The following is a 13,121-nucleotide window of genomic DNA, read 5'->3' on the forward strand; positions in this document are numbered from 1 at the left end:
AAATCCCCAACCCCAAAGGAAAATATTTGATTGTGGCTCGCTTACAGTTCAGAGGTTCAGTCCATTGTCATCAGGGAAGGAAGCATGCCAGGGTGCAGGCAGACGCTGGAACTGAGAGTCCTAACACCTTGATCCAAAAGTAACAGGAAGGGAACTGTCTCACTGGGCATGGCTTGAGCACATATAAGACCTCAAAGCCCACAAAGCACCGTGACACACTTCCTCCAACATGGCCGCACCTCCTAACAGTGCCATTTCCTTTGGGGGCTGTTTTCTTTCAAATCATTACAGCTACCTTGTGTAGCAGGAATCTTAAAAGTTCTTATTAATAAAATCAAACCTGTGAGCCAGGTATTGGGGTGAAGCTGGAAGATCAGAGAACCAGACCAGGCCACAGCTAACCTCACCTGGCCAACTTCTCAGCTGGTCTTGTTTCCTCAGACTGGAAGCTTCTGTGTCCTCATCCCAATGGCTCTCAGCTGAACTGTGGTGCTAGAAGCCTGAAAGCTTAACCAGCCAAATGCTTAACCAGCCAAATGCTTAACCAGCCAAATGCTTCTAGTTTCTGGTCCTCACGCCTTCTATACCTTTCTGCTTTCTACCATCACTCCCTGGGATTAAAGGCTCCTTTCTGGGATTAAAGGTGTGATGAGTCACCATGCTTGGCTGTATCCTTGAACAGATGGATTTCTGCCTCTGGAATGCTAGGATTGAAGGTGTGTGTGCCACCATTTTCTAGCCTTTGTATCTAGTGGCTGTTCTGTCTCTGACCCCAGATAAGTTTATTAGGGTGTACAATATTTTGGGGAACACAATACCACTACAACCTTGAATTATAACAGCAGAGAATTAAGGCCCCTCAACTAATTTCCAGACTTGAGCCGGTTTAAAGACTCAGAGCTCCGAAAGGGGAGACCAGATCCGCTTGAGGAAGGACCTTGCTACAATGCTTAAAAAGGTTTTCTTTTTATTGTTTGAGAATTCCACCCACACATATAATGTGTTTTGGCCAAATCCACAGCCATTTTCTCATCTCTAATGCGCCTCTATTTACCCTCATCACTTGTCCCTCCCATCTTCATGTGCTCTTCTTCTTCTTCTTCTTTTTTTTTTTTTAAGATTTATTTATTTATTATGTACACAGAAGAGGGTACCAGGTCTCATTACAGATGGTTGTGAGCCACCATGTGGTTGCTGGGAATTGAACTCAGGACCTCTGGAAGAGCAGTCAGTGCTCTTAACCTCTGAGCCATCTCTCCAGCCCTTCATGTGCTCTTCTTAAAAAACAAAATCAAAAACAAAAACAACCACTTAGTGCTGCCAGTATATGGTGGGTGTGGGACTAGAGCATGGGTAGCCCCTCAGGGGCCACAACCCTGGAGAAAACTGACTCTGTTTCCATCTGCAGCCGTCAATGGCCAGTAGCTCCTAGCATAGGGGTGAAACTTTGTGACCACCCCCCTCCTTGAAAATGCTTGTTATTAATCCTTCTCCCATCCTTCCCCAACTACAGTCACTTTTGAAGGAGGACGGTCAGTTGAAGAATTGCCTCTGTTAGACTGTACATTGACATTTACGGGTGTATGCACGCGCATGCTTTAAAGATTTTTTTTTGTATATGTGTGTGTCTGCCTGAATGTATGAATGTATATGCACCACATGTGTGCTGATGGCCGTGGAGGCCTGAGGAGGATGTTGGAGCCTCTGGAACTGCAGTTACAAGCGGTTGTGAGCTGCTATGCTGGTGCTGGGAATTGAACTGGGTCCTCTGGAAGTGTTCTTAACGCGGAACCATCTCCCTATTGTTTTGGATACTTGTGGATAAGGATCACCAGAAGCAAGTTGCTTTCAGTTGGTGCCTTACTTTGGTTTCTGTTGCTGTGATAAACACGGTGACAAGAATCGATAAAGGAAGGGAGGTTATATTTTTCTTTCTTTCTTTTTCTTTTTTAAAGATTTATTTATTTATTATGTATACTGAAGAGGGCGCCAGATCTCATTACAGATGGTTGTGGGTGCTGGGAATTGAACTCAGGACCTGTGGAAGAGCAGTCGGTGCTCTTGACCTCTGAGCCATCTCTCCAGCCCCGGGAGGGTATATTTTATCTTACAGCTTAGAGCCCATCATCGTGGGAAGCCAGAGCGGAAGCTCAAGGGGGAACCTGGAGGCAGGAACTCAAGCATAGACCGCAGGGGCATGCTGCTCACTGGCTTGCTCTCCACGACTTGCTCAGCCTGCTCTCTTATACAACCCAGGACCACCTGCTCATGGGTGGCACCACCCACGGTGGTCCCGGGCTCTCCCACACTCGTCACTAAACATGAGACTGTGTCATAGACATGCCAACAGGCCAATCTGACGGAGGAAACTCTTCAGTTGAGGAGCCCGTGTCCCAGGCGACGCTAGTTTGTGTCAAAATGGCAAAAACTATCACCGACAGATGGCAAGGCCATCAGCACAATGTCACTCTATGCTAATTATCCAGCTCTGTGTCATAACTTTGTTGGTAGGATCTTTTTTTTTTTGTTCTTGTTTTTGGTTTTTCGAGACAGGGTTTCTCTGTGTAGCTTTGCGCCTTTCCTGGAACTCACTCTGTAGCCCAGGCTGGCCTCAAACTCACAGAGATCCGCCTGCCTCTGCCTCCCAAGTGCTGTGATTAAAGGCGTGAGCCGCCACCGCTCGGCTTGTTGGTAGGATCTTAATCACCCATCTCTCCTACAAGGTCTCACACTGGTCCATTCTATTGATAACATTATGTTGTTTGGACCAAGTGAGCAAGATTTAGCAACCACTCTGGAGTTGTTGGTAAAGCATTTATGTATCAGAGGACGGGAATGTAACCAAATGTAACCAAAATCCAAGGGCCTTCTACCTTTCTAGGAGTCCAGTAATGTAGGCCATGTGAAGATATTCCTTCTGAGGTTACTGCACCTGGCCCCTCCTAATACCAAGAAAGAAGCATAATGCTCAGTGGACCTATTTTGATTTTGTAGGCAGCACATTCTTCACCTGGCTCATATACCAAGTGCCTCAAAAAGCTGTTAGTTTTGAATGGGGCCTGCAACAGGAGAAGTCTCTTCAACAGGTCCAGGCTGCATTGCTGATTTTGCCACGTGGTCCAGCAGACCCGGCAGTGGCATACAAGGATGCTGTTGGAGCCTTTGCCAAGCCTCTCATAGCTAATCAAAGCAGGGGTCCTTGGGATTTTTGAGCAAGGCTCTATTATCATATGGAGTCTCTTCTTCTTCTTCTTCTTCTTCTTCTTCTTCTTCTTCTTCTTCTTCTTCTTCTTCTTCTTTTTCTTCTTCTTCGGTGTTTTTGCAGAGGCTGGCTATTTGAAAAACAAACAAAATTGGCTTATGAAAACATTCTGAATTAGATCACTCTCATGCAGAACTGTGCATGGGACACTCAGGCTCCAGGAGGTGGTGCTGTGCTTGGCAACGCAGATCAAGCACATTTTGCACCACCTTTCCAGGCATCTAGTACATGATACTAGTCAGGCTCCCAATCCGGCATCTGTATTCTGTTGATGGGACATGGACTTCTGCTTCCAGGATAATTTCAGAATCTTCAACAAGCTTCCACTTGGACACATTTCACTAAACTGTGTAAAAACTTTATCTCAAGTGTCCTCAGGTCAACTTTGTGATGTAGTTCTTTTTTTCCAAATTTTGAAGTGTATTCCAGTTTTCCAATTATGAAGTGCAGTGTATCAAGAATCTTTCTTGCCAGGAGTTGGTGGCGCACGCCTTTAATCCCAGCACTCGGGAGGCAGAGCCAGGCAGATCTCTGTGAGTTCGAGGCCAGCCTGGGCTACCAAGTGAGCTCCAGGAAAGGCTCCAAAAGCTACACAGAGAAACCCTGTCTCGAAAAAAAGAATCTTTCTTGATGATGCAGTGTTCCACAAGGATGTTAGGTGCAGGAGCTGAGGAATTGCCCAGTCTTCCCTCCTCCTTTTGTGTTTCAATGATCTCACCTCTCTCTCCCCTCCCCCCTCTCTCTTTTTTTTCAAAGCAGCGTTTCTGTGTGTAGCTTTGGAGCCTGTCCCGGATCTCACTCTGTAGCCCAGGCTGGCCTTGAACTCGCAGAGATCCACCTGCTTCTGTCTTTAGAGTACTGGGATTAAAGAGGTGCACCACCGCCGCCGCCGCCGCCGCCGCCGCCGCCGCCGCCGCCGCCGCCCGACTATTCTCCTTTTGAGAGACAGCTTTCTTGGTCTGCTCTTGGGCCTTAATAGAAACTGAACATTTGACAATGGGCCCCCAAGCTACCACGCAACCTGAGCTGCCCAATATGAACTGGGTGTTGCCTCACACACCTGGCTGTAAAGTTGGATGTGAACAGCACCAATCAACCATCAAATGGATGCAGTGTATGTGTGATTGGGCCTGAACAGGTCCTGAGGGCACAAGTCAGTTACATGAAGAAGTTACCCAAGTGTACATGGGTCTTGCACCTGTTACCACATCATCTGTCCCAAACAAGCACCTTTGGCTTCTTGGGTGTGCCTGATTATTGACTGAGGAAGGGCAGGTGCTAGGGCCTGGTTTAGGGGTGGTTCTGTACACTGTGCAGGCATCACCCAGAAGTGGACAGTCGCAGTACTACAGCTCCTTTCTGAGACAATCCTCAGGGTCATCGTTGAAGGCAGCTCTTCCCAGTGGGCAGAACTTGAGGTAAATCAGATGGTTGAGCATTTTTCTTTGAAGGAAAAACGGCCAGATGTGCAAATATACTGATTCATGGGTTGTGGCTACCGGAATGGATGAATGGTCAGGGGCACAGAAGGAACCCGATTGGAAAATTCGGTGAGAAAGATATTTGAAGAAGTATGTGGGTAGATCTGGAATGCCGAGGATTCTTGAGGGCATCTCTTGGTGTAACCACATCCTGTGAAAGATTAAAGTCAATGGGAAGCTACAATACCATCCAGGCAGGATAATAAATGGTCCAAACATTTCAGGATTGAAAAGATGAGTTTCCCCTTCAGGTAAAGCACTGAGACCCCTGAGGTCCTTGCTGAGGGTAGAGGAGACACAGAACAGGTATTATAAACACCAGTTAAGGCCATTACAGAAATGAGACTGGTCATCATTGTGAATGCTTCTGTCCTGTTTTGTTAAGAAGAATACATCTTCAGAAACTCACGGCTGGTCAAAGTGCAGAGGAAAAAAAGAGTGTCTTGGCCATAAATGAGACATCTATATCAGACCTTTCTCCAAGGATCAGGAAATATCTTGGAGGAGGAGGCTGGAAGACGTCGTGAGATCCCGGACAAAACAGTGACACCTGGACATGACAGGATATCTGCCCTCGTGAACTTACAGTGTCTGTGGTGGCCTGAACAAGTCAGGCGCAAATTCAAGGCAGTCAGCATTCCAGCCTGGAGCCATGGAGGGGTTCACCAGCCCCTACTCCTAGTGGAGGAGCTGTTGATACTAGACAGCTGCCTGGGGAGAAAGAGGAATTTTTTTAAGGGTGTGGCCATCCTCTGGGGAATGACCCTACACTGTATGCATATGGCCAGCACTAACTGGATTCAGTGAGCTATTAAAAACCAAAACCAAAACCAGGGAGCAGGAGAGAGATGCCTTAGCAGTTAAGAGTGCTTACTGCCCTCCAGAAGACCTGGGTTCAATTCCCAGCATCCACAGGGCAGTTCACAACTGTCTGTAACTCCAGTTCCAGGGGATCTGATGCCCTCTTCTGACTTCTGCAGGCGCCAGGCACGTTCACTCACACAAACATAAAAACACATTTTTTAAAAAGGACATGAAGTTTGGAGGAGGGTCAGGAGGTGGGGAGTGGATCTGGGAGGAGTTGGGGGACAGGTGAGGCGTGACTACGATCAAAACACATAGGTGTCTGTATGGCATTCTCAAAGAACCAAAAATACTACTTAAAAAAGGATAGCATTCAGGTGCGGTGGTGCACGTGTTTAATCCCAGCACGTTGGAGGCAGAGAGGCAGGCTCTTGAACTCTGTGAATTCAAAGCCAGCTTGGTCTACATAACGAATTCTAAGTCAGCCAGAGCTACATAGCGAGACCCTGTTTCCAAAAAACTACAAAAGAAGATACAAAAGTGTATTTTCAGTTGTATATAGGATAGTGAGATGGAATAATGACATTGTTGTCTTCATTTAGAAATCAGGTATGAAATGAAGTGTGATCGGTTGTCAAGTTGACAAAGAGTGAGGTTTTGGTGATTAATCTTTCGGGTTGCCAACTTGATCAGATCTGGAATCAACTAAGAAAAATACCTCTGGGCAGTTTGGTAAGAGTATTTCCTGGAAGGATTAGCTGAAGGAGGATGCCCCTTCCCCAGAGTGGGTGGCACCTTCTGGTGGAGGCCTAGACACGAAGTCTGAGGGAGAAGCAGTTGTTTTTTTTTTTTTTTTTTTTTTTTTTTTTGCATGCCCACCTTAGACCCTCACCAGCGAGCATGTCGCCTGTGTTGACATCCTTCATTAACATCGGAACTCTGCTCTCTTGGCCAACATAGACTGAAAACCAGAGGCTCCCCCGGAATCCCCGAGGCCTTCCAGGACAGCCGGGACTGCTGAGGTGCAGGGGTTCTAAGCCTCTCCAGTGTGGAGACAGTCATCACAGACAGTCAGTGCGTGCTGTGTAAGTAAATCTCCACATCCCCTTCGTAATGTATGTTTTCATTCTATCAATTCTTTTCCTCTAGAGAACCCGAGGGCATGTATGTAAACGTGTTTTGATCGTGTTCCCTCCATTCAAATCTCTCATCCCTCTCCCACTCCCATAGAAGCCCCTTCCCTAACAAGCTCCTGCTCCCACCGTCACAACTTTTTTGGGTGAGGGACCGTCAGAGTATCGTTAGGGTTCCTTGCGTGAACATGGGTTGGGAGCTGTTGACTGCAACATTCACTGATTCAGTGGCTCCATCAGAGACGGCATTTTCTTGTCTGTTTTCACACTAAGACTGAAAATTCAACAGAGAATACACTGAGGTTTTGTTTGTTTGTTTTTGGCTCTTTAGAGTTGGGTCTTGATTCGTAGCCCTGGTTATCTTTCTGTCCAGCACAGGGATTATAGATAACATGCCACCACACCTGACTCAAAGGGACTGTTTTGTTGATGGTTGTGTGTCAGTACCTCCAGTTTCTGACTCATTCAGAGTAAATGTTGAATTAAGGTTGGTTGAATGAAAATGATGTTTGACCTGACTCTTTTATTTTTTTATTTTTATTTTTTTTCCTGAGACAAGGTTTCTCTGCGTAGCTTTGCGCCTTTCCTGGAGCTCACTTGGTAGCCCAGGCTGGCCTCGAACTCACAGAGATCCACCTGGCTCTGCCTCCCGAGTGCTGGGATTAAAGGCGTGCGCCACCACCACCCGGCTGACCTGACTCTTAATTAAGTATAATTTCCTTTTTCTTCCTTCCTTTCTTCCTTCCTTCCTTCCTTCCTTCCTTTCTTCCTTCCTTCCTTCCTTCCTTCCTCCCTCTCTCCTTCTCTCTCTCTCTCTCTCTCTCTCTCTCTCTCTCTCTCTCTCTCTTTCCAAGACAGGGTTTCTCTGTGTATCCCTGGCCATTGTGGATCTCACTCTGTAGACCAGTCTGGCCTTGAACTCACAGAGATCCACCTGCCTCTGTCTCCTGAGTGCTGGGATTAAAGGTGTGCGCCACCACTGCCTGGTTATAAGTATTATTTTCTAAATAGATAAAGGTTGGGGAAAAAAGGAAGAAGTAGTGAGAGAAACATATGCAGAGGTAATGCAAAACCTGTATTTCTGGACACAGCAGCCAGTCCTTGGTTCCAGCTACACGGGAGGCTGATAATCATTTGAGCCCAAGTGTTCAAGGCCAACCTGGGCAACATAGTGATATCATTGAAAACCAGAAAAACCTGTCTTCTCTGGCACACTGGAAACTACTTGCTAGGATTAAAGAGTAGGTTCTAAGAAAGAGCATGGCACAGCCAGGTATGTGTTGGTGCACACCTTTGATACTAGTACTCAGGAGACAAAGGCAGGCAGATCTCTGTGAGCTTAAAGGTAGCCTGATCTGCATAGTGAGTTCCCAGACAGCCAGGGCTATATAATGAGATCCTGTCTCAAAAAAAAAATTAAAGAGAGAGATAGAATGAACTAAGAGAGAGGAGGTTAGGGGCCAGGAATGGAGGGGTCTTTATGATGAACTAAGAAATGAATTGTGTAGGGCCCCCTCTTGCAGGCCTTGTGGGGGAGGCCTCCTCAGGTCTTTGCACCTCCACAGTTATCTTTGACCTCTATTCATAGTGATTATATTGTTTAGCCAACACTTATAGACTGACAAAAAATGGTCAGCAGTTCTCCAGAACTCCATACAGAAACAGGCAACTGTGAACACTAATCTTTTCTTTATTGTTTTTGTAGTTAGCCTATAAAGCAATGGGCTACTGCATGGCATTTCATTTTGATGCACACGCATCATTACACTTTGTTATATGCCCCCCCCCTTCTTACCACCCTTTGCTGGTCTTCTTTCTCCCTGAAATGTTTTTGCTTTCATGTCACATGTATTTCATTATCTTTTTTAAGACAGAGTGTCCTGTAACCTCAAACTTTCTATGTAGTAATTGAGGGTGACTTCAAATGTCTGATCCTCCTGCCTCCACCTCCAGAGTGCTGGGATTACGACTTGTGCCACCACACTTGGTTTGTAGGTTGCTGAGCATCTAACCCAAGGCCTAATGCAGGCACTCTACCAACAGAGATACATTCCAGCCCATGAAATCAATTTCAACAGCCATGCAGATTGGTTTATATTTACAAATTTCTCTGCATGTAATATCTCACACAAACTATTGGGTCTTCTAATTGATTTCCCCACAAACAAATCCCTGTTTAATCTACCCTCAACTGCCACTGTAAGATCTTTAAAAGTTTGTTTAACCTTTATTTTGTGCATTAGATGTTTTGTCTGCATGTGTGTCTGTGAACCACATGATGCAGTGCCCTCAGAGACCAGAAGAGGGCGTCAGATCTGATCCCCTGGGACTGGGTTACAAACGGTTGTGGGCTGACGTGTGGGTGCTGGGAATTGAACTTGGGTCCTCTGGAAGAACAAGCAGTTCTTAACTGCTGAGCCACCTCTCCAGTCTCCCTCCATGCTTGCTTGCTTGCTTGCTTGCTTCCTTCCTTCCTTCCTTCCTTCCTTCCTTCCTTCCTTCCTTCCTTCCTTCCTTCCTTCCTTTCTCTTTTTTTGAGACAAAGCTAGGAGTTTTTCTTTGTTGTATATGTAACTTTTCTTCTTTCCTCTTAGATAGCATCTCGCATAGCCTAGGATGGCCTAAAACGTGACATATGGTTAGTGCTCTGGCCTCCACCTTCCTGATACTGGGATCATGGGCATGTGCCACACACCTGGCAATGGGCATATAACTTCTGCTAAGATATCTGTCACTGTATTGTACTCTACTGCATTCTCTCTGTTTTTCTTATTGGCAATCGAGCCCAGGGCTGGTGAAGAGCTCTTCCTTCTAACACGAATTGCTAAACGGTCTTATAACAAAAAACCCAGACCTGACATTGGTGTAAATGCTGAAAGATCAGAGAGACAAAGGAACAAACCACCTCTTACCTCCGGGACTCCTCAGCCTGAAAAAGCCTCTAGTTCCTGTCTCCTCACACCTTATATACCTTTCTCTGCTCAGACTTCACTTTCTGGGATTAAAGGTGTGTGCCACCACTGCCTGGCTCTGTTTCTCTCATAGACTGAGTCAATCTCATGTAGTCCAGGGTGGCTTTGAACTCACAGAGATCCAGACAGATCTCTGCCTCGCAAGTGCTAGGATTAAAGGTGTGTGCTACCACTGCCTAGCTTCTATGTTTAATCTAATGGCTTGTTCTGTCTTCTGATCTTCAGACAAATTTTATTAGGGTACACAATATATCACAATTTCCCTTTTTTTTTTGTCTAAAATAATAAAAGGTTATAACTAATATAAGAAAAACTATATACAATAAGTATATACAATATATACAGTCAAGAATTACATTAACAATGTACAGTCCATAAACATTTGACAAATTCAGAGAAAATACTCTATTATCTATCCTATTTTGGTGAGTGCAAAATGTTGTACCTAATTTACTTTCTATCCTAACTTGTATTACCAACTGAAAACTTCCTTTTGATGTCTTTCAAACTTATACACTTTACACCTCTTTTCTTTTCTAAATTTGTTAACAAGGAAAACTATCTAGTCTTCAACTCCATCAGAGACCTGAGAAGGAAATAATATTTACTGAGTAAGCAGAATTACAAACAAATGACTTACAAAAAAATGTGAGAAATGACAGAAACAGCTGGCTGCCTGGACAGTCACCCAAGGTTCCTCTGCAATGTTGGGGCATCCATCTTCAGCCTACAGGCCTAGAATATCTCACAGACTCATCTATGAAGCAGGGTTTTCTAAAGGGCCTTACTATCTTGTCTTAGCAAGGTTCGACAGTCCTTTCTTTTGTGTCCTGCTTGTCCATTTGGACAGCATACTGTCAGCAGTTCATGTAAGGGCACTTTCTTGCCAAGTGGATAACTTTTGCCACAAAGAAAGTAAACTCCATATGGAGTTTCTTTGATGCCCATCATCTCTGAAGTAGATTGGTGCTACCAGGAGCAGACATGTCTCATTTTCATTTAAAAAAAGAACCTCTGTTAATGAAACATCTTAAATGCCATAGTCTGTAGATCTCTGAAGTGTTTGAAGATGGCCTATCTAAAATATATCTCTGTTTGACCTTGAAAACATACCTAACCTGACTACAGGTTTGATTGTAATAGGTGACTAACTATTAACCTGCATTTCTTTATATCCTAATTAATTGGTAATAATAACTTTCAAGGACTAGAAATTTGCATTACATTGTTAAATGAACTATATAGGTACAATACCTTGAACAAGATTAGAAATATATGTACAGTATTTTCTAACAAAATCAATCTCAAATTTGTATCAATACACATAATTTGAATACAATATACAAAAATCCAATCCAATGTAAAATATTTAAAACTAGTAGTTGCTTTTTGAAAGTAGATTCAATAATCTATCTTTTTATCTTATCATATCCATATCCTCCCTTTTTTCTTTTCAGAGTATATTCAATAATCCCTTTATCCCATCATTTCTATATCTTTCTTTTCCCAGATTTAATAATCTACCTCTTATCTATATCTTCTTTTTTTTTCTCTTTTTTTTCTAAACAAGAACCCTGAATCTAATTTCTTTTGTTTAGCTGTTTTTCCTGACCATTATCAATTAACAACTTGTAACAAACCATTCTAAACAAACATCCATAATCTATTTTTTGGGAATGTGAGTGTAGTTTTCTAGGCAGTTTCCTGCTGACTGGGGGCACTGGTAGTCTTATGGGCACACAAAGAAAATTTAGGATTATGGTCAAGTCCTGACTGGAGTAGTCTGTGAAGCTGGGTCATCTCAGCTAGCCATCTGGATATGGTCCTGAGCAGTTTGTAGTCCAAAGCTGATCTTTGAGTGGTGTTTGTCAGCTTAGTGGATTATTATTGTCCCTGTGGAATCGTCACTGTGGGGCCCCATCATCCTTTCAAAGACTTCATAGGTTGCTATTAGGCGTGGTCATGGTTCACTGCTTACATTGTAGGACTTTTTTTTTTCTGTATGATTTGTCCTTTTTCTTCAGATGTCTCATTTGCCCAGTGTTCTTCAGATTCCTTAGCCTTCATTCTCCTGAATGACAAAAACAAAACCCTTTCCCAACCCTAACTTTGGGGAGGTTCCCTTTTGGCAAGTTATATCTGACTAAATGAAAAGCATCTGTTAGTGGTATAAGTTAGTTTAAATTGAAGAGTCACGTTGGTTGATGAACTATCGCCTCCTCTAATTAAGAGGTCTCATTTGTTCAGATCAAACCTTTATCAATTTTGATGGTATCCATAGCTTTTCTTCTCCTGTGGAAACAAAAGCAAAACCTCTTCCCCAATATAATACATACCCTGGTTTCCATTCTGAGGTCAACACATCTTTAAAGTATACAGGCTGTTTTAATTTGGTATTTTTTTTTTCTATTATCCAATGTCTCTCTGCAACTGTTGTTCCTTTCTCATTAGCATTGAGACAATTCAAAGTTAATAGAGCATTATGTAATCTATTCCTGGAGGCTTTTGGTACCCCTTTCTGTTTATTTAGCATATCTTTTAGAGTTTGATTTGATCTTTCTATGACTGCTTGGCCTGTAGGATTGTGTGGCATACCTCTGATCTTTCAGCATTTACATCAATATCTGGCTCCAAGTTTTTTATTATAAGACCATTTAGCAATTTGTGATACACATCCTCTAAGCCACATCCAAATCCATTTGCATGACAAAATCTATTCTCTTTCTATTCAAGGACATTCCCTCAAAATGTGGTTCTACCTGGTGACCCTTGTGGTCCTTTACCAACTTCTGCGTTGGTACCGTGAGAGGCAGGTCGTGAGCCATCTCCAAGACAAGCATGTCTTCATCACTGGCTGTGACTCGGGCTTTGGGAACCTGCTGGCCAGACAGCTGGACATGAGAGGCATGAGGGTGCTGGCTGCATGTCTGACTGAGAAGGGAGCCGAGGAGTTGAGAAGGAAGACATCAAACAGGCTGGAGACAGTGATCCTCGATGTCACCAAGACAGAGAGTATTGTGGCAGCCACTCAGTGGGTGAAGGAGCGTGTTGGGAACAAAGGTACAAAGAAATACTTTCACTATTAATTTTTCTTTCTCTCTTTTTAAATATTCAATATAGTGGTATTTATCTATTTTCATTTTAAAATTCATTCTTCGATAATTTCTTTTTTTTTTTTTTTTGATTTTTCGAGACAGGGTTTCTCTGTGTAGCTTTGCGCCTTTCCTGGATCTCGCTCTGTAGACCAGGCTGGCCTCGAACTCACAAAGATCCACCTGCCTCTGCCTCCCGAGTGCTGGGATTAAAGGCGTGCGCCACCACCGCCCGGCATTCTTCGATAATTTCATGCAGCACTTTTTTTTTGTATTCTTTTCTGTCCCCCAACTCCTCCCAGCCCCTCCCCCAACCCAATTTCATATTCTTTCTCTCTCTTAAAAATAAAAACAAAAAGCCGGGCATGGTGGCGCAC

The 13,121-nt window shown here is 43.9% G+C and overlaps 1 protein-coding gene across 2 annotated transcripts in view; it reads left to right on the forward strand.

Moving 5' to 3' along the window:
- Positions 1-13,121, forward strand: part of LOC114686923 (17-beta-hydroxysteroid dehydrogenase type 6-like) — a 31,045-nt gene that overhangs the window by 7,651 nt on the left and 10,273 nt on the right. The window contains exons 1-3 of one of the 2 annotated variants that reach the window (XM_037196684.1): positions 6,177-6,279; positions 6,508-6,632; positions 12,386-12,712. In XM_037196684.1, the coding sequence (XP_037052579.1) occupies positions 12,400-12,712 (313 nt within the window). In that variant the 5' untranslated portion in view covers positions 6,177-6,279; positions 6,508-6,632; positions 12,386-12,399. Of the gene's footprint in view, positions 1-6,176; positions 6,280-6,507; positions 6,633-12,385; positions 12,713-13,121 lie in introns of those variants that run through there. The other variant, XM_028861599.2, reaches the window with a different exon arrangement.

The sequence above is a fragment of the Peromyscus leucopus genome, chromosome 18 (assembly GCF_004664715.2).
Source record: "Peromyscus leucopus breed LL Stock chromosome 18, UCI_PerLeu_2.1, whole genome shotgun sequence".
NCBI classification, from domain to species: Eukaryota; Metazoa; Chordata; class Mammalia; order Rodentia; family Cricetidae; genus Peromyscus; species Peromyscus leucopus.